The sequence below is a fragment of the Pistacia vera genome, unplaced genomic scaffold (assembly GCF_008641045.1).
Source record: "Pistacia vera cultivar Batoury unplaced genomic scaffold, PisVer_v2 Contig656, whole genome shotgun sequence".
In the NCBI taxonomy this organism is placed as follows: domain Eukaryota; kingdom Viridiplantae; phylum Streptophyta; class Magnoliopsida; order Sapindales; family Anacardiaceae; genus Pistacia; species Pistacia vera.
This window is the reverse complement of record NW_022196508.1, coordinates 967,453-989,120: the sequence shown is the minus strand read 5'-3', so window position 1 is coordinate 989,120 and position 21,668 is coordinate 967,453. Positions and strand designations below refer to the sequence as shown.

At 32.4% G+C, this 21,668-nt stretch overlaps 2 protein-coding genes across 2 annotated transcripts in view; both read right to left on the bottom strand.

Moving 5' to 3' along the window:
- Window positions 1–5,255: 5,255 nt before the first annotated feature.
- Window positions 5,256–21,668, bottom strand: part of LOC116112115 — a 77,148-nt gene continuing 60,735 nt past the window's right edge. Inside the window, exons 9-10 of the mRNA XM_031398304.1 lie at window positions 6,007–6,456; window positions 5,256–5,471 (exon numbers count right to left, since the gene is read on the bottom strand). Coding sequence (XP_031254164.1) covers window positions 5,448–5,471; window positions 6,007–6,456 — 474 coding nt within the window. The 3' untranslated portion in view covers window positions 5,256–5,447. The remainder of the gene's footprint in view (window positions 5,472–6,006; window positions 6,457–21,668) is intronic.
- On the bottom strand, window positions 7,286–11,572 carry LOC116112032. Its single transcript, XM_031398199.1, has 3 exons — window positions 11,106–11,572; window positions 9,393–9,465; window positions 7,286–8,108 (listed from the first exon to the last, which is right to left on the bottom strand). Exons 1-3 carry the CDS (start codon window positions 11,478–11,480, stop codon window positions 7,369–7,371), a joined length of 1,188 nt encoding a protein of 395 aa, XP_031254059.1. The 5' UTR covers window positions 11,481–11,572; the 3' UTR covers window positions 7,286–7,368.

The following is a 21,668-nucleotide window of genomic DNA, read 5'->3' as shown; positions in this document are numbered from 1 at the left end:
TGAAGTAAATTTAGCACTTAACGATGAAACTGAAGCTTTAGTCGCTGAGACTTCCACAAATGTAAAAATTCAAATGTTACAATAGAAGTGTTGGTGGTGGCAATGCATTCAATGCTAGCATCATTCCACATCTACCACCTTCTTTAAATTTGGAAGCAGTGTTACAGAGCCTGACAGAAAAGGACTGGTCTTTGGGGCATCCTGGAGCAAATGGTGAAGAGAGGAGTCCGGCATTCATATCTCGGAGCTTCCCAGAGAAAGCATTACTAACCTCTGCCAAAGTAGAGAGACAATAACTGCATATCCTCTTCAGTTAAGGTTGTAAAACGTTAATGCCTTGTATTGATTATAATCTTAAATTGATAGCTGTAGATTAAAATGTTTATTTCTTTATAGGTTACTGAAGCATCTTTTGGGCTCTAAAGAAACCTACCCGTGGTTTTGGAGCACTGCTGGTAACCCAAAGAGAAAGTTTGATACTGAAAAAGGTGAGTTTAATGTGCTCATTATTTTTGCTAGCTCTGCAATTATTCTGTTAGTAAAGGGGTGAGTATGTGCTGCTGATTCTTGTTAAATGGCAAATCAGTTTTTGTTTGCCTGCCAAATTTTCTCTTTTCTTTCTTTCTTTCTTTTTTTGCCTCTGTTTTCTTATGTTAATTTTCTAAGGCTATTGTTAGTTAAAAATGTTTTTCTCTCGTTAAAAAAGGAAAAGAAAATAAAAAGATAAAAGGTGTTGATTTTTTTGGATCTTATTCCATTATTTACTATCATTTGGATGGTTATTTTTTCAACTGTTATGAAACCTGTCTTATTGTTGACCTGTTTGTTGTGTGAGACATCATTATGTGAAATTCATAAGATAAGGGAAGGTTGTCCAGGGTTCAATTGTTGCCAAAGTGAATGCATCATGTATACTCGACTAGCATGGCTGTCATCTTCATTTTTAATGACTGGAATCCGATTTCATTCAATCGTATTTTTATAATTAGCTGTTCATTTTAATCAGGACAAGGAGAGATCAAATTGGATCAGATTAGATCTTCGGTGAATCTACCATTCCACTCATTTCTGCCAGGGATGAACACCAAAAGCAGTTAAAGAGGTCAAGGTGGAGCCTGTTAAATCTTCAAAGAACCTTCAATCCTTCTCATCTTTTACCAGTGGTGAACAGCCAAAACCTGTCGCAGAAGAGTCCAGTAGAGTGTTAAATTTCAATCTGAGGAACCTCCTGCTGAGCCATCTGCTAGGTATAATCCGAAGATGTATAATGTTGGAAGATGTTAAATGAAGGAATCAACACATGATAACTTGGAAAAACCAATGTGCCCAGGGAGAACAATTCTGCGGAGCCTGCTTTGGAAATGATGAACAAGGAGCCTATGTCGCTCTCTGATTTTCTACCACTTCCAGGAATGCCTGCAATCAGTGAACAAAAATAGAAAACCTGGAAAGCTTGAGAAATCTGAAAACCATAGTGGCTTTTTGCAGATAAAGCCATTTGATTTTGAAGCCGCGAGAACAGATCAAATTTGGGGAAGCTGCGAAGAAAGAATCAGTGAGGATTGAAGGAAACCAAAGAACCCACGTGATTCTGGGGATAGAAGAAAAATTTAGCTGGTAGTCAAGGCCAAAAAGATGATGAACAAAGAACTTTCACAAGGTAAACGTCGTTTTGCTTTTCCAGCAACTGGAATCGAAGTGCAACATTTCGCTGAGTCTCCGGCATGAGTTATGCTGCTGTATAAAGCGGAAATGCAATGAATTTTGGATATCTAAACACGTTTCAAAAGTGAAAAAGAATATGAAAGAAGTTATATAGCATTTCATGTATCATATAGTGATTAGCTCGAAGTGATGTATGATTGTATTGGAGATTTGCAAGTAAAAGAGGCATGGCTTGCAAGAGCGCATGCTGATAAATGGGCTTGAAGCTAATTAATCTCGTATGTTTTATTGGTAATGTCTCAAATGGGGCTTGAGCTAATTAATTCGAATGTTTTATTGGTAATGTCTCAATGGGCAGGAATGTCCAACTTCTCTTGGAAAAAAGTGGACCGGGTGCAGTGAAAATCTACAAAAGCAAAGCAAAAAATTTTTCCCTCTTTGTGTGATTTAAATGGTTCGCAAAATTACTCCTATAATTTAAATCAAACCACCAGCAAAATATAGGACAATCATCACAAACGAGACACCGAATTTTACGTGGAAAACCCAATGGGAAAAACCACGGGCACCTAGTCCGATTTTAACTTCCACTATGTAATTAATATGTACAACATTTCTTCTCTAGATAAAAACTAGAGACTATAACTCACCAATCATCATCCTAACAAGATGGATTTTAATAGAAAAGACTCAATAGAGAAAATGAGAGGTCTCACAAAACATCACAATGAAGAGAATTATCGAGAAACGATTGTTGGATGTGAAGATCTTGTCTTCAACAATAGACTCTAAAATTTGGCCACGAAGCAAGATTCATTGATGGATATTTGCTGGAAAAGCTGTTTGCATCACTTTCTCCCTCCCCTGCTTTGGATGTCTCTCCAGCCCCAAAACCAACTCTTTTTTCTCCTTTTATTTACAATTCAAGAGAGGCAAAATGTTGCCTCAAAAGAGTCACATCTTCATTGTACCACGTTACCACGTTAAAAAAAAAAATAATATAATAAAAAAATCAAAATCAAAACAATTGTGGTACTTCAAAGCAAAATCTCAAACCGGAAAGATAAAAAAAAAAAAAAAGGTAAAAACAGAGAACCCTCTCATGGTCTGAGTTGAACACAAGGAACATGAACTACAATGCCCCACAAACTGCGTACATAGAGGCCTTATTCCACAGGTTGCATTAGAGTTTGACCAAATCCTTCTCACAACTCTGAACATTCTGTAACATTTACAATTACAACATATTGAGTAATGCAAAAACTATAGAGAATGTTCTTTGAACATAAATTGATATAATTTATCAATTAAAAGGAAAATTGAGAAAAGAAAGCGAACATTTATTTGATCATGACGTTTTTGATGGTGTATATACATATGTTAAGGAAATTTGAGAAAAGAAAAATGCTATATTTTATTTCCATCAATAAGCTTTTGAAGTGATGTGTTGTTAATTTAAATAACTAAATGTAAGAGAAAACTAATCTATGTATTGAGAAAAAGCACCCCAGATAATAAGCTTTCAAGTAATTAACCTACACCCTCTTTCTTGTGTAATTGTTGTATAATTTCATTTAGGCGATAACTGTCTTCATTAATTTTTTGTTAAATGCTCCATGTTATACTCTACCCCCACCGTAACTGCGTGTGCTTAACACTCCTCCAGAAAAGTCTTCATCTTGGGCATCTAGTCACATCTATTTCGTCAAAAATGGGAATTTGAAGGTGTAGTTTCCAGAGCAAAGCACGTGAAACTTTTTAAATCGCAATCGAATGACCCAATTGTTGAAAACAATTTCGTCGTTCTCTACATCCCCCTCATTTGCAACAATTTCTGTCATCATTTCACAACGTTTTATAGTCATTTCTTCAGCTGATTCAAACTTTTAGCATTGCGAAGAAATTAGTTTTTCAATCCACTCACAATGCCATACTCTCAAAGTTGTCAGGTTTTCAAAAGATGCTGAAGATGGCACTAGAGTAGTCCCTGACACTTATACACGTGTAGATTTGTATTTTTGATAAAATCCCAGCATGGCTTGTTGATTCGTCCTTAATGAACTCAAGAGATTTCCCTTTCCCAAAGTCATGGCTTGAAAACTGGTCAGGCCAAGTAGCGTGTTTCTTTCCACTTATTGTGAATATCTCCAATTGGAATGAACCTGAAGATCAATCATATAAAGCATGTTAAAATTAATGTTTCCCATAACCAATATCACACAATACATATAGTTTAGAGGAAACATGCAGTATAATTATATTTATTTTTAGAAGAAAAACTTTTCACGCTTTGTTTTTCAGGTCCATGGGTTTTCTGCCAATTACCCTTTGGGTTAGCATGCAGGAGGCTCACGGTTGCAGGCACAAGCACCGAGGCTTCTCATTGAATTAAGACCCAATAAGTAGATTGATATTTTATTACTTTCAATAAGTTTTCCCTTACACTAATCAAGGTTCCAGTTTAATATGTCATGTAATGGAATATTTACTCCATTTAATCCATTAAATGTTACTTTTCCTTTTAAACTTTATCCTTTATGCTTTCCTATTAAATGAATTTCAAAACTCTAATATTTGTTTCTAGATAAAGGTTAATTTAAATTTGTCATGAAAAACTTATCTGTAGCCAAGATTCAAAATTTCAAACTAAAAGCTGATTGTTTCTCAATAACGAATTTTTTCATTCATCTACTTTCCCACATAATAATCTTAGTTGTTGCTATTTTGTTATTTTATTTATATTTCATTACAATTGGAAATTACATTTTTTTCTTCAGTGTTCTAATTTTTTCACAGATAATCTTGAATGACATCGACATTTTTAGATAGTGAAACCTAATGTATTCATTTTTTTGCAATGTGTATTTATATATGATACGTGAATTTGACTTTTTTTCATTTATATATTATTTTTTAAATATAAATTCTAATAAATTTTGCCAGAGGGATTCTTATGATTAATTATATCTAGCAACAACAATTACATAAAAACCAAAAATAAATAAAAAATAAATAATTGAGGACTTACCACGTTTTTGTGTAATTGTTGTATGATTGTATTAAGCTCACCCTTCAACAACTTCCAATATCCAAGCACTTGTCTTCCCATACCTTTTGTAATCTTGGTGTGCTTAAGACTCCTCACAGAAAGTTTTCATGTTGGGGCAATCTTCCACAATTAACTCTTCCAAAGTTGGGAATTTGAAAGTGTATTTCCCTGTGCAAAGCAGGTGAGCTTTCTAAATTTTCAAGTGACAACCACTTCAATTTGGTGAAAATAATTTCATCTTCTGCTCCATCTTTGATCATTTCTACTATTTCGATCAACTTAAGCATCCTTATTTCATTTCTGTCAATTGCACCATGACTTTTTGCTACAGAAGATGTTATTAAGTTTACCATTGCCCCAATCGCTACAGTAAGAACTTTAAGATTTTGGAAATGCTGATGATGGCAACTACATTGATCAATTCCAACAATGTAACTTCAAGAACTTCAAGATTTTGAAGAATAGAGGCATTTTGGGTCTTGTTTCAATAGGTACTCCTTTCATAACAATATTCAGCTTTAAACCTCTTATGTAGAATCCTTTTCTCATCCTCTCCACATAAGAATATTTCTATGCTTTGAATCTTATTTAGTTTGACCGTTTCTAGATTCTTAAACCTTTGAAGGATTCCAACTGGTGCATTTGTGGACATGATCTCAGAAGTTTAAGTTTGCAAAGAAGTTTTCTGAAAATGGGCCCTGCCATGCCATCACGCTGTCTATTTCGGTCAATCTCAATGCCTCCAAATTGAATTGATCTACAAATTAATCAGATAAAATCAAGTTGAAGTTAAATAACTTTTAACTATTCACCCATATCCATTTTTTTTTTCTATTTTCAAAATAAGGAGAAAAAAAAATATGAATTGATGGGTCAAGAAACAAAGGCCGAAGACAACTAATGTATGAATTTTTTATCTTCCAATGAGATTTTTCAAGTAATTTTAACGTTAATCCAAAACCTCCACTTTTTTTAACAATTGATCAAATAAATTATAAATTTTTTTCCATACCTAATTTTTGAAAATAAAAATTTATATTTGAAAATCATATTAAATATATGGTAATATTTTAATTTGATTACATATTAAATATTGGTTTCTTATTTAACAATATGATAACAAATTTTTCATGCAACCTCTCTCATTAATTAACTCCGAAGAAGTTCCAGTTTAATTTTCAAAGAAAAAAGATATATTAATTAGTCATATAATCAAAGAGATCTAATTTATGTATTATAATGATGTTTTCAATTTTCTAGTTTATTAAAGAAAGTACAAAGAAACTCAGTACCTTTTCCACTAACAAGAGAGAGTGGGCTTCTTCACTGTCCTTATGGAAGCTCAGATGTTCTGAAGTGAAAGTCTTCACTTTGTCACAATTATACACCTCCAAAGTCGTTAGAACCGGCCACTCCGATGTATGTTTTCCAAGACAGAAAGATGTAAGTTCTGATAAGTTTTCAAGTATTAAAGTGGTTACTCGTGAAAAGACAAACGTAGAAGTTGTTTCTACTTCTTCCATCGTAACAATCTCCTTTAAAACCTGACACCATCTTATCTCAAGTTGTTGAAGTTGTTCAAAACATTTTACTAGAGAAGATGGAAATACATAATTCAGATGATGAAAACCGAACAAAATAAAGTGCGTTATATTACGATAAGAGGAAGACGTTGACGTCAGATGCTGGATGTCCAATAACGTTGAACTCAATTTTGGGACCTTCATATCAGGAAAAACGACCTACATTCAAAATTCTTATTTCAATAATATTCTTTTAGTGTATAAAAATTAAGAAGTAAAATAATCGTTTCCACCATTCAACCTCAAATGATGAAATGATGGAAACATAAGGGGTGTAAAAAATTTTAGAGCAACGTCACAATTGAAGAAGGAAAGATAAAAGCAAAACAATTCCAAGTGGGCCGAGAGAGTGAAGCCTTTCCCTTTATCAACTTCTCTCTGTTACATGGGCCTCTCTTATTAATTGAATCTAACTGACATCTTATGTAAGCTTATGAAATGGTTGAATTATATATAAGTATTGGGGAATTTAAATTAGGGCCATAACATGTGAGACCGCAATGGATAATTTAGCTGGGCTTTCCCTAATCAACTTGTCCGAATGCTTCATCTTTTGAATTCTCTTATAATTATACAGATATTTTTAGCCTAATTGACAATGACAATAAAACACATGATGTGATTTTTTAACCTACTTCAACATTATCACGATAATTATATGTTGTGTTCAAAACGAATACAATAACTATTTCGTTATGTTTTCTCTAAATTTATAGCCCTAAGCGAAAGAAAGAGAGGATATGAGAGATGTTGGAGTCAATAAAATATTAATTTTTATTTTAAATAAAGATTTTTAATACAAAATTATAATGAAAAACCAACAATTAATATATTTAAAATAAGTTCTTGATAAAATAAGTAATAAATATGTATTTAATTAAAGATATCAATTTTATGAAAGCAAAAGCATAAAATGTTTGTTTGATTAATTAAAGATATCAATTTTAGTACTCAATTAAATAAATGCATATTGAGATCATTAATTCGGTTAAAGAAAAAATTAAAGACTAGGCCATGGGGTTGACAAGTGTTCAGTCTACAACCATTATTTTAGATTTTTAGTAAGTACAATTAAAAATTCCGGTGGTTAGATGTGAAGTTAATCAAATCAACAAAAACAAAAAACACAGACTTTCTAAGTAAATAATTACGTACCATTTTTTGTGATTGTTTTATGGTTGTATTGAGACAATAATCCCAACACCCATAAAGATCTAACCCGTTCTTTACTACCTCCTGCAACTTCGGTGTGCTTAAAACTCCTCCAGAGAAAGTCTCCATCTTGGGGCAATTATCCACAGATAATCTCTTCAAAGACAGGAATTTAAAAGTGTAATTCCCAGGGCAGAAGCTTGTGAGATTTTCTAAACAATCAAGTGACAAACTCTCCAGTTTCCGGAAAACTACAACTTTTTCTACATCTCCCCCATTTGCTACAACTTCTGTGAGCATTTCACATTGTTTTATTGTCATTTGTTGGAGTCGCACCAGACTTTTTGCTGTTGATGATGTCAATAAGCTCCTCAATCCATTACAATATTGTACTTCCAGAGAGATTAAATTTTCAAACGATGTAGAAGATGGCAGTAGAGTGATCAAATTGTGACAAATAAGGACTTGCAGAAATTTTAACTCTGGGAATGTCCCAACACATTTATCATCATTTCCACATGAGAACAACTCTTTGTATGAACTTGCTTTTAGTTTAAGGCTTTTAAGGTTGTGAAACGTCTCAAGGATTTCAACTGGAATGCTTCTTGATTCGTCTTTAAAGATCTCAAGAGCTTTCACTTGATCAACCTCAGGTTCATCTGGAATTTGGTTGATGTCCTTTCCAATTAATGTCAATGCCTTCGGATCAGAGAAAACCTGAAAATAAATCATATGAATCATGTTAAAATTTATAGTTTTGTTAGTATTAGCTAATAGTTTGGTGTTATTTGGTGGGTCAGCCTTAGTTAGTTAAGCTGTATAATAACATAATTCATTTGGTAATAAAAATCAATAATACATACTTGAAATGCAAATTTAGAAGTCAAAATATAATTCAATTACCATGAAAGGTAACTAGGCAATTGCCATTGGTCTCATCATTATTACATCTAAAACTAAATATATATATGGAAAGTGATCACTTTACGCCCTCCTTTTTATGCTTATTCTCTTTTTTATATGGAAAATGATAGAGTTACCGACTGGTGTGTACCGATTTTGTGCACCGAATGACGTGACAAAATCCTGGTCGTTGATTAATATTAACTAATAATAAATAAACGGTCAGGATTGTACCACGTCATTCGGTGTACAAAATCGGTACACACCAGTCGGTAACTGTAGCATTACTCTTTTTATATCTCTCAAAGATCCCACCATCTCAGTTTGTAAGGCTTTTTATCTGGTATTTTGCTTCTTATTTTTAATTCATATTACATACATATAATTAGTTACAAGCTTCTGTCTTAGAATTGGGTAGATGTTTTGATTTTGTTAGTTATACTTGATTTTTGTATGTCAAAAGCTAAGGCTCACTAAGTGTTTGATAAAAGCTCTCAATGAAATAATAAATTTTNGGCAATTATCCACAGATAATCTCTTCAAAGACAGGAATTTAAAGGTGTAATTCCCAGAGCAGAAGCTTGTGAGATTTTCTAAACAATCAAGTGACAAGCTCTTCAGTTTCTTGAAAACTACATCTTTTTCTTCATCTCCCCCATTTGCTACTACTTCTGTAAGCATTTCACATCCTTTTATTGTCATATGTTGGAGTTGCACGAGACTTTTTGCTGTTAATGATGTCAACAAGCTCCTCAATCCATTACAATATTGTACTTTCAGAGCGATTAAATTTTCAAACGATGTAGAAGATGGTAGTAGAGTGGTCAAATTGTGACAAAGAAGGACTTCCAGAAATTTTAACTGTGTGAATGCCCCCACATGTTTATCATCATTTCCAGATGAGAACAACTCTTTGACTGAATTTGCTTTTAGTTCAAGGCTTTTAAGATTGTGAAACGTCTCAAGGATTTCAACTGGAATGCTTCTTGATTCGTCTTTAAAGATCTCAAGAGCTTTCACTTGAGCATCCTTAGGTTCATCTGGAATTTGGCCTCGGCATATTTGCTTGATGTCCTTTCCAAATAATGTCGATGCCTTCTGATAAAAGTTACCCTGAAAATAAATCATGTTAAAATTATAGTTTTGTTAGTATTATCTGATAGTTTGTTGTTATTTGGTGGGTCAGCCTTAGTTAGTTAAGCTGTATAATAACGTAATTCATTTGGTAATAAAAATAAATAATAGATACTAGAAATGCAAATTTAGAAGTCAAAATATAATTCAATTACCATGAAACGTAACTAGGCAATTGCCATTGGTCTCATTATTAGTACGCTAAAACTAAATATATATATATATGGAAAGTGATCACTTTGACGCCCCCCTTTTTATGCTCATACTCTTTTTTATATCTCTCAAAGATCCCACCATCTCAGTTTGTAAGGATTTTTATCTGGTATTTTGCTTCTTATTTTTAATTCATATTACATACATATAATTAGTTACAAGCTTCTGTCTTAGAATTGGGTAGATGTATTGATTTGTTTAGCTATATTTGATTTTTGTATGTCAAAAGCTAAGGCTCACTAAGTGTTTGATAAAAGCTCTCAATGAAATAATAAATTTTGTTAGCCACTTATGGAGTTTTTGAGTTAGGTTTCGGTCCAGATTTTAAGGTCACTACTAGGGATTTCCTTCATAGATGAATCTTTGTTTTTCGCTTGAACTTTAGGAAAATTTTGCCCCAAAATTGTACTCCTTTTTAAAAATTCTTTATGGTAATGTGTGTTCATGGGACTTTCCCAGATTTTTGGTTCCTTTTTTTTTTTTTTTTTTAATGTTTATCCATGCTATGACTATTTTGCCCCTAGACTGACAAATGTAATGGGAATCTGTTAACTTTATATAACAGGGGGTTTTGCGTCATTATAAATACGTAAGTGTTTTTATGAGTTTGGCAAACCTGGAGGGTGGGTTGGTTTAAGTAATAATACCTACATAGTAATAACTTGTCTACTAATTCAGCCATTAGGGAAAAAAAAAAAAAGTTTAGTAACAAAAGCGGCATATTGTTTTTTTAGCATTATGCAACTATTTTATCGTTCAAAATGAGAGGATTCATATTGAATAATTGTGGAATTGATAGAATTCTTCACTTTCACACTGTCCACATGTGACCCATTGTTCTATCTATGAATGATTTTAGAAATAAACAAGATAGAATGATTGATAGATAAGGGGAAAAATAAATAAATAATTTTAAAGCAAAAATGCAAGAAAACGATGTTCATTCAATTAATAATCTACTTTTAACCATTCACATAAATAAAAGTCCTCTTTATAGGCTTGGAAATCAAATCCTGGTCCTCTGTGTATGGAAGTTATGACAAAGGTGGTGGAGATAGTGATGGTTGTCTACATGCACCTTCGGCCTGACACATGCTGACCTATTGGGTTCACAGGCCTACATGTATGGGCTAAGCATGAGCCCATTGTATACCTTAACCCTCACCCCATTACTAAATAATGAATGGAACATTATAAACGTATTTTTGATATTTAATGTACTAGTTTACCATTCTTTTTTTTTTTTTTTTGACCTTTTTAATTATTTTACTATTTCTCATCATTATGAAACTATTATGAACTTTAAAAGATGTAATTTAATTATTATTTTTGCTAATGGTTTCTAAATAGCTGTATCTATTAAAAACTAAAAGGAAAGTTATTCTCTTAAGTAAATAAATACATACCTTTTCTTGGTATAATTGTTGTATAGTTGAATTAAGATCACCCTTCCACCACTTTTCTTCCAAATATCTTCCCCTTACTACCTTCTGTAACTTTGGTGTGCTCAAGACTCCTTGAGAGAAAGTCTTCATATTGAGGCAGTTCTTCATTTGTAATTCTTCTAAAGATGGGAATTTTAAAATGCAATTCCCAGAGTAGAAGCACATGAGATTTTCTAAATCATAGAGTGACAGCAACTTCAATTTGGGGAAATCAATCTCATCTTTTGCTACATCTCTCTCATCTTCTACTACTTCTATTATCATATCGCATCTACAGATACTCATTTCCCTCAATTGTAGCAAACTTCTGGCAATTGAAGATGTTATTATGTTCATCTCTATTTTATGGCAATCTGCTACTGTCAGATGGGTAAGATTCTGAAACAGAAGACATGGATCTAGCTTGCAGTCTTCTTTCCACAAATACATTAGATGATGAAGATGATCCAGCTCTAAATGTTTTATTTGTATTGGTACTTCAATATGTTTCTCTTCTTCTTTACATGAGAATAATACTTCGTCTAAATCCCCATTTAGTTTGAGCTTTTGTAGGTTGTTAAATCTTTCAAGGAATCCTAGTGGAATCATGCTATCCACTATCAATTCCTTCAAATCGGGGTTGATCTGTGTATTAATTGACAATAGCAAGTTGGAGTTAAACACAATATTCCAATAGTTTATAATTTTAACAAGAAACAGAAGGGGAACAAAATGTCGAATTGAACACCAAAGACAAACTGACTTGGCAAAAGAATGTTCTTTTAAATTTAGATCATTCTTGATTTGAAATCAACTGTTTCCGGTGGTTAACTTTGGAGGAAAATGTCTCATATTTATATTGGATGATCTGGTTTTCCATAATAAATTTGTCCAAATCAAGCTACAAATTTATTTTTTCTTACATATCTAAATATTGTTAAAGAAAATAAAAGAATAGAAAGTATGTATCCAAATTTATTAATGATCCATTTTGTTTATTTTCTTTTTAATTATCTAAAGAAAATAAATATGTACCTTTTCAATCAAGAAGAGGGTTGGCTCTGAATTATCAAATTGGGCCTCCGTGTTGTTTTCATTGGAGCTACCACATTCTGAAGTGAATATCTTTACTTTTTTACAATCACAAACCTCTAACTTCAACCGCCATTCCAAATTATGCCTTCCAAGGTAAAAAGTTGTAAGTTCTGGTAGGTCGTTAAGTTTTAAAAACTTTAACCGTGGAAAGACAAACTTAGGAGTTTCTTCTGCTCCATTAGCAACAATCTCCTTTAAATCTCTGCATCTACAAATCTCAAGGTGTTGGAGGTGCTTAAAGCTTTGAACCATAGAAGCTGGAAATATGTATTTTATTTTTCTACAGCCCAGCACGGTCAAGCTTGTCAAATTATAATAGGATGATGTCATGAAGGTTGGAAGGTGGCTGCACCAAATCATTCCAGATTCTATGTCTTCAAGTACTAAAACCTCCAAATTGGGGAAAACAAGCTGCAGTAAAAGTTAATTGTTTATTCAATATTTTCTCAGATAAAGTAAAGAACAAAAAATTGTTTATATCTATAATAGAAAAGTACAAGGTTATCATCAAGCTTACCTTTTCGTCAAACAGTGTCAATTCATCATGTCTCGATTGTGATGTTGATGTTGTCGTCATTCCTGAGCAGAAGCTTGCAAGCCTCGGAAGATATTTCAGAGTTAGGAAGCGTAATTGAAAGAACTCAATCTTATCGCTGCCATTGTTGACATTCTCTTCTCTTTCAATAGCAAAAATCTCTTTCACATTCTTGCAATCTCTCACTGTAAGTCTTTGAAGTTGTGGAAGACTTTTGGCAGTGGAAAAAGAGAAGAGAATTGTCAATTCATGACAACCTTGCACTGTTATGAATTTTAAATTGCAGAAGCACTCCGTTGTTGGTTGACCATTACATATCTTCTCCAAATTAATCACATCGCAAAGATTCAGTGACTCCAAGAGGGGGAAGGCAGTTACACATTTTGTTGAGTCAACTAGACACAAGAAGTTAAGATTATATTGGACATGGAGATGTTTCAATTGTGAAAAACAATCATTGTCTAATTCTTGAAGACCATTCTTAACATTCGGCAATTCATGTAAACATAAGAATTTAACACTCTTGATTCCTTGCAATTCCTCTAAGCAAATGGAAGAATTAAGCGTCATTTTGATTGTTCTTGAACACTTGAGTTGACTAAACAAAAAGCTATCCAAATGCTGCTCCCTATCAATTATTGAACCATCACCTTCATAGTATTGTCCAACAAAACCGTAGGACCAATCTCCAACTGATATATGATATCGTTCCAACTTTTTGGAGAAAAAGTCCTTCGGCAAAACATTCTCATCTTTAATATCTACTTCTAGAGCGGTGAGATAAGACAAATTAGTAACCTCCTCAAGACTAGCATTACTTCTTTCAACATTAGGTCTTTTGGCCTCCCACAGAATAGGGCATCCTACCATGCATAATTCTTCCAATAAAACTAATTTTGATATGACATTCGGTGTGATAACTCGAAGATTGAGACAATAGCTTAAATCTAACAACCTTAGTTCAGTTAGTTGACTTATTTCTCTAGGCAATTGCACAATACCGTAACAGTATCTCAAGCTAAGGATCTTTAGTTTCTTCAACTCCCCTATAATAGCAACTTCTTCAATATCACAACCATCCAAACACAATGTTTGAAGGCCTTTTGGAAAAATAATTGATAATTGAATATAACTCAAACTTAAAACTTTGAGCTTTGCCATCCCTAAGAAAAATCTCTTAGGAAATTGGAAAGGAGAATACTTCATATCCATATAGAAAAATTCAAGTTCTGGACATTCTAAACCTTCAGCCCAATGTTTGCTAAGAATATCACTACTAGATAAGGAGATTGTGGTGCACTTTTTGAGTATATCTACGTTTTTCCATTCACCTTCAACATCATTTCTCTCCGTAAGTACATGATGGTCTTTATATGAAATTGTTATAGCAATATCCCGAACAACATCATGCATAGAAAATCGTTCACGTGAAGAACAATCAAGTAACAAACAAGACTCTTTGAGTTTAGAAAGAAGTGTATGTAGTCTATGTCGTGCACCCTCCATTGTAAGTTTATTTCCTTCAAGTATATTCAAACCCATAACGAATTTGAACAATTTTGAAACGGAAGCATCACGTGTCATTATACTACAGAGCAAAAAAACTTTCTTGAGTTCCTCACCTTCTAAATAATTGTAACTCAATGCTATCTTTGAATATGACTCTTTCAGCACTCCTTTGAACTCTGTTGGGGAAGGACTTTTCAATTCTTGTAAGGCATTCTTCCAGTCATCTAGGTCTCTCTTGTTCCTTAATGCCTTTGCTACAGTAACAATGGCAATTGGTAAACCACCACATTCTTGGCATACATCATTCGGCAGAGTTTGCAACTCACGCATATCAAATCCACCTACAAGGGGAATGAGAATTATAAATCAAGTTAGTAGAAAGATAAATTTGTATAAAGTATGTTGATTAATTTAGAATTCTTTAAGAATATATTACAAAATCAATTCTGAAATTTTGTTGTTTGACATATAAAAAGTAAATATATCTTTTGTTTGTTAAATATTTGAGAATATTTTCGACCGCATAATTTTAAAACACTGCTAAAAGGACAAAATAATGAAAATATATATTATTATGGGATTATATAATATTGATGCATGAACTGGTGTTGATATTTATATATAGAAGTTCATCAGAGTTAGGGCCATTTGATTCAGAAGGGCTAAGGTTTAACAACAATAAGACTTGCATCAAAGCAAAAATACCTATGCTAAATAGCGTTCTTATATATATTTTAAAGTGCTATATATATAATTATATGATTCGAAGTGTGCATTATAATTTATATACAATTAAAGACTTTGTTTTATAACAAAATTTTGAAGTATCAAATAAATTCTAAAACTTTAAAGAATAAATTCAAACGGCTGGAGGAGAAGATTCAACGAAAGGAATATACTGTTATTTCTCCAAAGCACTCCTATAAAAACCTATATAAAGTGCAAAAAATTGAGTGATATTGTTATTTCTCTCCACCTATTCTAAATAATTCTCGTTCAAAATTGTTAGTATATCTAAATATTTAAATAAATATCACTTAATTTCAAAATATTTTTTTAAATGATATTTCTCTTTCCACACGTATAAATCACTGACACAATATTCACCGAAGCTTTGATCATCTTGTGACTTTCTCTTTAATGATCATTCATTCCATTTTTCTACAATTGAAAGAGTAATGATACAAATTTTTAAGTGCTGGAAAAAAAAGTGCTTGCGGCAACCAGTTGATGCTTACGAAGTGTTCAAGATGATCCTTTTTAACGAGTACATGGGTGAAATTGAACTATTTTTCATGTTATTGTTACTTAAAAAAAAAAAAATTAATCCAATCAAGTAAAACAAAACAGCGAGTATTATATTTATCTGTTACAAAATTTAAATGAATAAAACTTTCTTTATAGATCTGGGGAGCACTGAAATGAGTAAAATCTAGAACATAGTATTAAAAATTGTGACAAACCAATAAAAATGTACAAGGAAAAGACGTCATTACCTGTCATCTTTCTAAATAAGCTCCAAGCTTCATCTTCCTTCAAAACGTCAATCGAGAAAGATTTTGAGGTTGAACTCATGCTGCGAAACACGTTTCGATCCCTTGCTGTCAACAATAGTTTACATCCCTTATGATTTTCACCAAAAGGAATTCCTAGTTTCTCCAGATCAAGCTCATCCCAAATATTATCTAAAATTATTAGGATTGTCTTCTCCTTCTTCAATCGTGCAAATAACTTATTTACTCTTCCAGTTTCAGTCTCCTTATCATCAAATTTCAAACCTAAGTCATTCGCAATTTCTTCTCGTATCTTTTCTATGTTCGGAGTGTCAGTTACCTCAACAAAAATCACCTTATCAAATCGCTTTTCTTCCTTCGCCTGCCTTCCAACTTTTTTGACCAGGGTGGTCTTACCAATGCCACCCATCCCATGAACCCCAATAATGTCCACCTCGGCCTCATTTAATGCCTTCAATACGTCCTCCAAAGTGGACGATCGTGATTGAAAGGCCAAGTAATCTTTATTCAATATAAGCCTCGTATCTTCATGAATGATAGGGCGGGAAACCTGATCGCCGAATGCTTCTTTTTGCTCCAGGAGTTGAGAAATATCCTCCACCTTTCTCGATGCTTTCTTGCGCAGTTTGTAACGGGCTCCCAAGTTGAAACATCGGACGTTTGCTCTCCCGTTAATCAACGTCTCTGCTTCAGGAACGATGGAGTCTACATCACTTAGCCACTGTTCAACAGTCTCTTCAATCTTTTCCGCTTTGTTTCTAGCAACTTCAACCATACCCTCCACTTTACCTCTTGCAAGCTTCAGCTTCCCAACTTCTGTTTCGAGATTTCTTAAGTTGCTCTTGTGGTTGAACAAGGACATAAAGCACATGCCAACATCGAGAACATCACTCACAATACCCGCGATAGCAACGCAAGTTTCAACCATTTTCAACCCTTTTTCCTTTCTTCCTCAAATGTTGTTTTTTTTTTTTTTTTTTTTTTTAATTTGAAAAATAGAGAGAAAGAAAGCAAATGAAATCAAAACAGAGACAATAACAAAACAAATTTTTTTTTTTTAAAAATTTTTTGTTAAACAAGAAACAGAGAAAATGGGAGAGTTTTTTTTTTTCTTTTATTTTTTTAGAAAAAAGGGGCGAATAAGAGAATTAGAGAGTCAAAAATCAAGCGATGTGGTTTCTGCTCAAAAGAATTCTTTTAGCCAAAAAAAAAGATGTGTGCAGGAGTGGTCTCTGAAGCGGAGAAGGAGAAGAAAACAGAAAAACGTGAAGAAAAGGAAGACTTAAGGGAAGTGGAGTAGAGAGGGGTATGAAGGAAATAGTGATCAGTTGCCGAGTGTTTCTTGATTGAGATCAAATGCAAAGAGTGAGTTTATAGGCGGAATGAAAAATATAACAAAAACTGATTTGGTACATATGATAAAGAAGCTGTAGGGCGCGTTTGTTGTGCAGTATTGTACTGTACTAAAACGCGTACTGTAAAAAAAATTAATTAACATGACAAAGAGAACAATTCAACACCGAAAGTGAACATGTCAGCTGCTTTATGCTTTTTTTGTTTCTTCTTCAAATTAAAGCCAATGACCCTAATTTTATTGCTATTTACTTTTTCTTCAAAACAGGAAGAAAATAATAAACCGATTAATTAACATATACAACTCCCATGCTTGCACAAAATGTTGTGAGAAAATACAAGAAAATAAATAACATATAAAATATATCGTTAATCATAAATATAAATGATTAATTTGATAATTTCAATGAAAAAATTATTAAAAGAAGAGTATATAAAAAAAGCCAAACATAAACATTGCTTTCTCGTCGACCATTTTGAGGTATGATTGATAATTACAAGAAATTGACCACCAATGATATAATAAGATTTGGACAAAAACAATGCAGACAAGAACATAAAATTGTTTATATACAGACAAAAAGCTTGACCAAATCAAACCATTTGTCAAACAAAAAAAAAAAAAGAAAGAAATTTCGTTTGAATAAGCAAAGCATCATTCATGCTTGCTGATTGATGATTATTGTCTTCTCATTCAAAGATAAAGTTATAATGGAATTTTGTCTGTTTTACTTATGAGAGAACATAATCATCCAACACTTCACATAATCATCCACCTCTATATATCCACAACACATCTTTCCAATCCCTCTCTTCATATATATATAATACATACATGTCTATCTTTCATAAATTTTCATATCTACAGAATCTTAGGAATTCTATAATTTTATCACTTTTCTAATCATAGTATATATCAACGGCTCTTATTATCCTCAACTCCTCGATAAAGTAGCCTACCACTTCATTTGTTTGCATCCTCGTGATGCCATGAATCTTTTTCATCAAACAAATTAACGGCGGAGGATCTACTCATCTACCATTAGCCGCTACTTGATATATCAATAGAAAAATCTATTAATCATTCCATAATGTGTGTTGGAATTGTGCCTTCCAATCTCATATTGCTTAGGAAAGAGGGTTGCAAGGGGACACTCTCATTTAAATAGATTAGTAGATTGATCTTTTAAAGTATCTCAAAAATGTAAAATAGACATCAAAAGAATAGACATTATGAACTATTATTAAGGGTGTAATTGGGCTTTTGAGATAGTGTAAGGAGTTTGTAATTTTTCTCTTCTAAAAATTGTACAGTTGTAAGCTTTTACTTAGTGGATTGTTTGAGTAGATAGCAGATGTAAGCTAAATTGATTGAGCCAAACCACTTTAAAATTTTTGTGTTTTGTTTGCTTTGTTTTTTGTTGCTTGCTTTAATTTTGCATTTGAGTTATGGATATCTTTTTCAATAATGTGAATGCAAGAGGTAGATTGCAAGGACACATAGATTCATACTTAATTTTTTTACTTTATTTTTTATTTTTCAAATTACAACATTATCACGTTGGGCGTTGATTAGTTAGAATAATGAGACTACCTGAAATATTTAGCGTGAATAATAGTTTTATCAATATTGTTATAAGTTGGGGACCCTTCAAATTCAATGTTTTTTCTTCACTAGTAACATCCTTTCTGTGTCATACTTCTATCATATTGTTTCCATATTATAGCGGCTAATGTGTGTGAAAATGGTGGGTTGTTTTTAGGAATATAGATGATCTGGACAAGACCATGGATGAGATCAACCAGCAAACTGAGAACATAAAACAGATCCAGGAGACAAACGTTGGCTGTATTGAAGAGGAGAAAGAAGGAATCTGAAATTGCAAACGGTGTTAATTTTGGAGTAAGAATTTGAAATTTATGAATCCAAGGGTGAGAACCTTCGGTTTCGCTAAACTTTGGGTGGGATGGGAAAATGTTGTTTACTCATTACACAATTTTATAGTTGGTCTTAGAAATAATATTTTTTAAAACTTAGGTTAACAATTAAATAGACATCATGTGAATAAGGAGAAAAAAATTTCACCTAATTATTATGTAATTAATATATTTCTTTTGTATATATTAAATATTTTATGTTGTGACATAAAAGTGGAATCTTATATCATTATTCTTTCCATTTTATCATATAAATTAAAAATAAAAGATTTCATATCCTGACATAAAAGTGGAATTTTATTATTAAGTAATAACCTCGTATGAGATTGGCCATATATTTGAGTCATAGATGTGGCATTTCAACATACTCTTTTTAATTAAAGATATTTCTATTATAATATATATTTGTATAGTTTTGAAGCATAGGCTATTTGAGTGTCGTGTAGGATTGTTGAAGCTCTAAAATTGGTGCATATGTTTACATGTAATTGGTTTTGGTTATTGGTTTTGATGTGGGATATTTTAATGTAAACGTTTTTTTGGATACATGTGATTGGTGTTTGATATTTTGCATTATTAATGACAGATATTAATAACAATATACATTTAATGTTTGTTGGATATTTGTGAATGTGAAAAGATAGTTGTATATATTATTTGATAATGTTTATGTGTAATTAATATGAAAGGTTAGAAATATTTATTTGAATATGAAGGGATTCCTTACTTGGAATTCTATATATATGTAAATATATATTAATAGTTTGGTACATGACTAATTGAAAGAAAGAGAGGTAATCAATATTAAATTGTTAGATAATTGTTTTATTTTGCTTTTGCCAATTTATTGTTAATATTTTTTATTGTGATTTGATATAGAATATATTATTGGTTGAAACATAAAATTTGTTCTCATAATTGCAATTTACGTCATATTAAAGATAATGCGCTGTCTTGAACTCTTTTCAATATTGTATTGTAATACGCCTGCTCAATCGCTAACACTTAATTAATTAACGTCAGTCAAATCTATAGTCTTTCTTTAATGGGTTAATTAGAAATAGCTAAATAGGCATACAGCCAAATGCGTTTGTTCATAAAGATGTAATTAAGAGGTTGGGAGTTGGGTGATAGGAAAAGGTTCGTAACTTTGGCTGCTTCCACAATTTCTTCAGTTATTAATAATTAATCAAATAAATTAAAAATAAAATATTAATGGAATAAGTTGTCAGATAGCCACCACCAAATCGTCGACAACGAAGTTCCAACAATGCCGCTGCTGGCACGGCGGTAATTGAATTAAACAATTTTACAGTTGGTCTTAATTTTAAATCTCGGGTTAACAATTGTTAATGAAATAGACAGCATGATCGTGATTACTTCCTTATTTAATACGGCGTCTATAAAACGGGATTCTTACATTTAATTATAAATGTCATAACATGAATATCGATAGGTATGAAATGGGATCTCTATAGTTAATTATAAACGTCACCCCCTTGATATTCACCTGCTAACTAAAATCAAAAGTATAAAACAAACATTAACAACAGAAATTTAATAAATAATTCACATACTTACATTTGCATTAAACTGATTAAGCGAAGTAGTGAACTTTACCCAACAATTGAAGTCCCTGACAATGTTAATAATAATTTAAATGAAGTAACGAATTTAACTTAGCTTTTGGGAGTGTTCGTTTAATTCTGCCTCAAGACCTTTTGTACCCTGTTATGCTTGGAGAAATAGGGTTGACGAAGAGTCTTGTCAGCATGAGGTAGTCAGAACTTAAGAAGGTTTCACGACCACTCAGTTGCGACATGAGTGACATGCTCCTACTAGTGTAGTGGGTGTGTGCCAGGTTGGCGAATGGTTGGAAACCGTCCACGTATCCAATCCCTGCACAAGTCGAGGAAATTGTTCGGGCAGGTGAGCAATGAGACGCAGAGAAGGATTTGCACGGCACTCACCCCACTCGCAGATTTAGTAATCATTAACTTGATTCATCCCACTATAGATAGAGGTCTCCTCTCTCATTTGTGGGATTGACTGATTTCACTATAGAATAGCATATACTCCCTCTCTCTCTCTCTCTTGTATTCTCTAAGTTATAACTCAGCTTGTTGAATGCGACCTGACTTTATTCTCATTAATACAATACCAGTCTGAAGCATAGGCTATTTGAGTGCCATGTAAGATTGTTGAAGCTCTAAAATTGGTGCATATGTCTACATGTAATTGGTTTTGGCTATTTAATTGTATATTTAGCTACATGTTATTAGTTTTGATGTGGGATATTTTGATGTAAACGTTTTTTTGGATATATGTGGATTCATGTGATTGGTGTTTGATATTTTGCATTATTAATGACAAATATTAATAAAAATATACATTTAATGTTTGTTGGATATTTGTGAATGTGAAAAGATATGTTGTATATGTTATATGGTAATGTTTATGTGTAATTACTATGAAAGGTTAGAAATATTCATTTGAATATGAAGGGATTCATTACTTGGAATCCTACATGTATGTAAATATATATTAATAGTTTGGTACATGACTAATTGAAAGAAAGAGAGGTAGTCAATATTAAATTGT

What these genes read in the sequence shown, in the direction of transcription:
- LOC116112032 (XM_031398199.1), bottom strand. Translation starts at nt 11,480, where the DNA reads ATGAACATAATAACATCTTCAATTGCCAGAAGTTTGCTACAATTGAGG. An exon ending in AACAATTATACCAAGAAAAG is followed by an intron (nt 9,466 to 11,105) that starts GTATGTATTTAT and finishes ATTTATTTTCAG; the next exon opens with GGTAACTTTTATCAGAAGGC. An exon ending in ATGCCGAGGCCAAATTCCAG is followed by an intron (nt 8,109 to 9,392) that starts ATGAACCTAAGG and finishes ACCAAATTCCAG; the next exon opens with ATGAACCTGAGGTTGATCAA.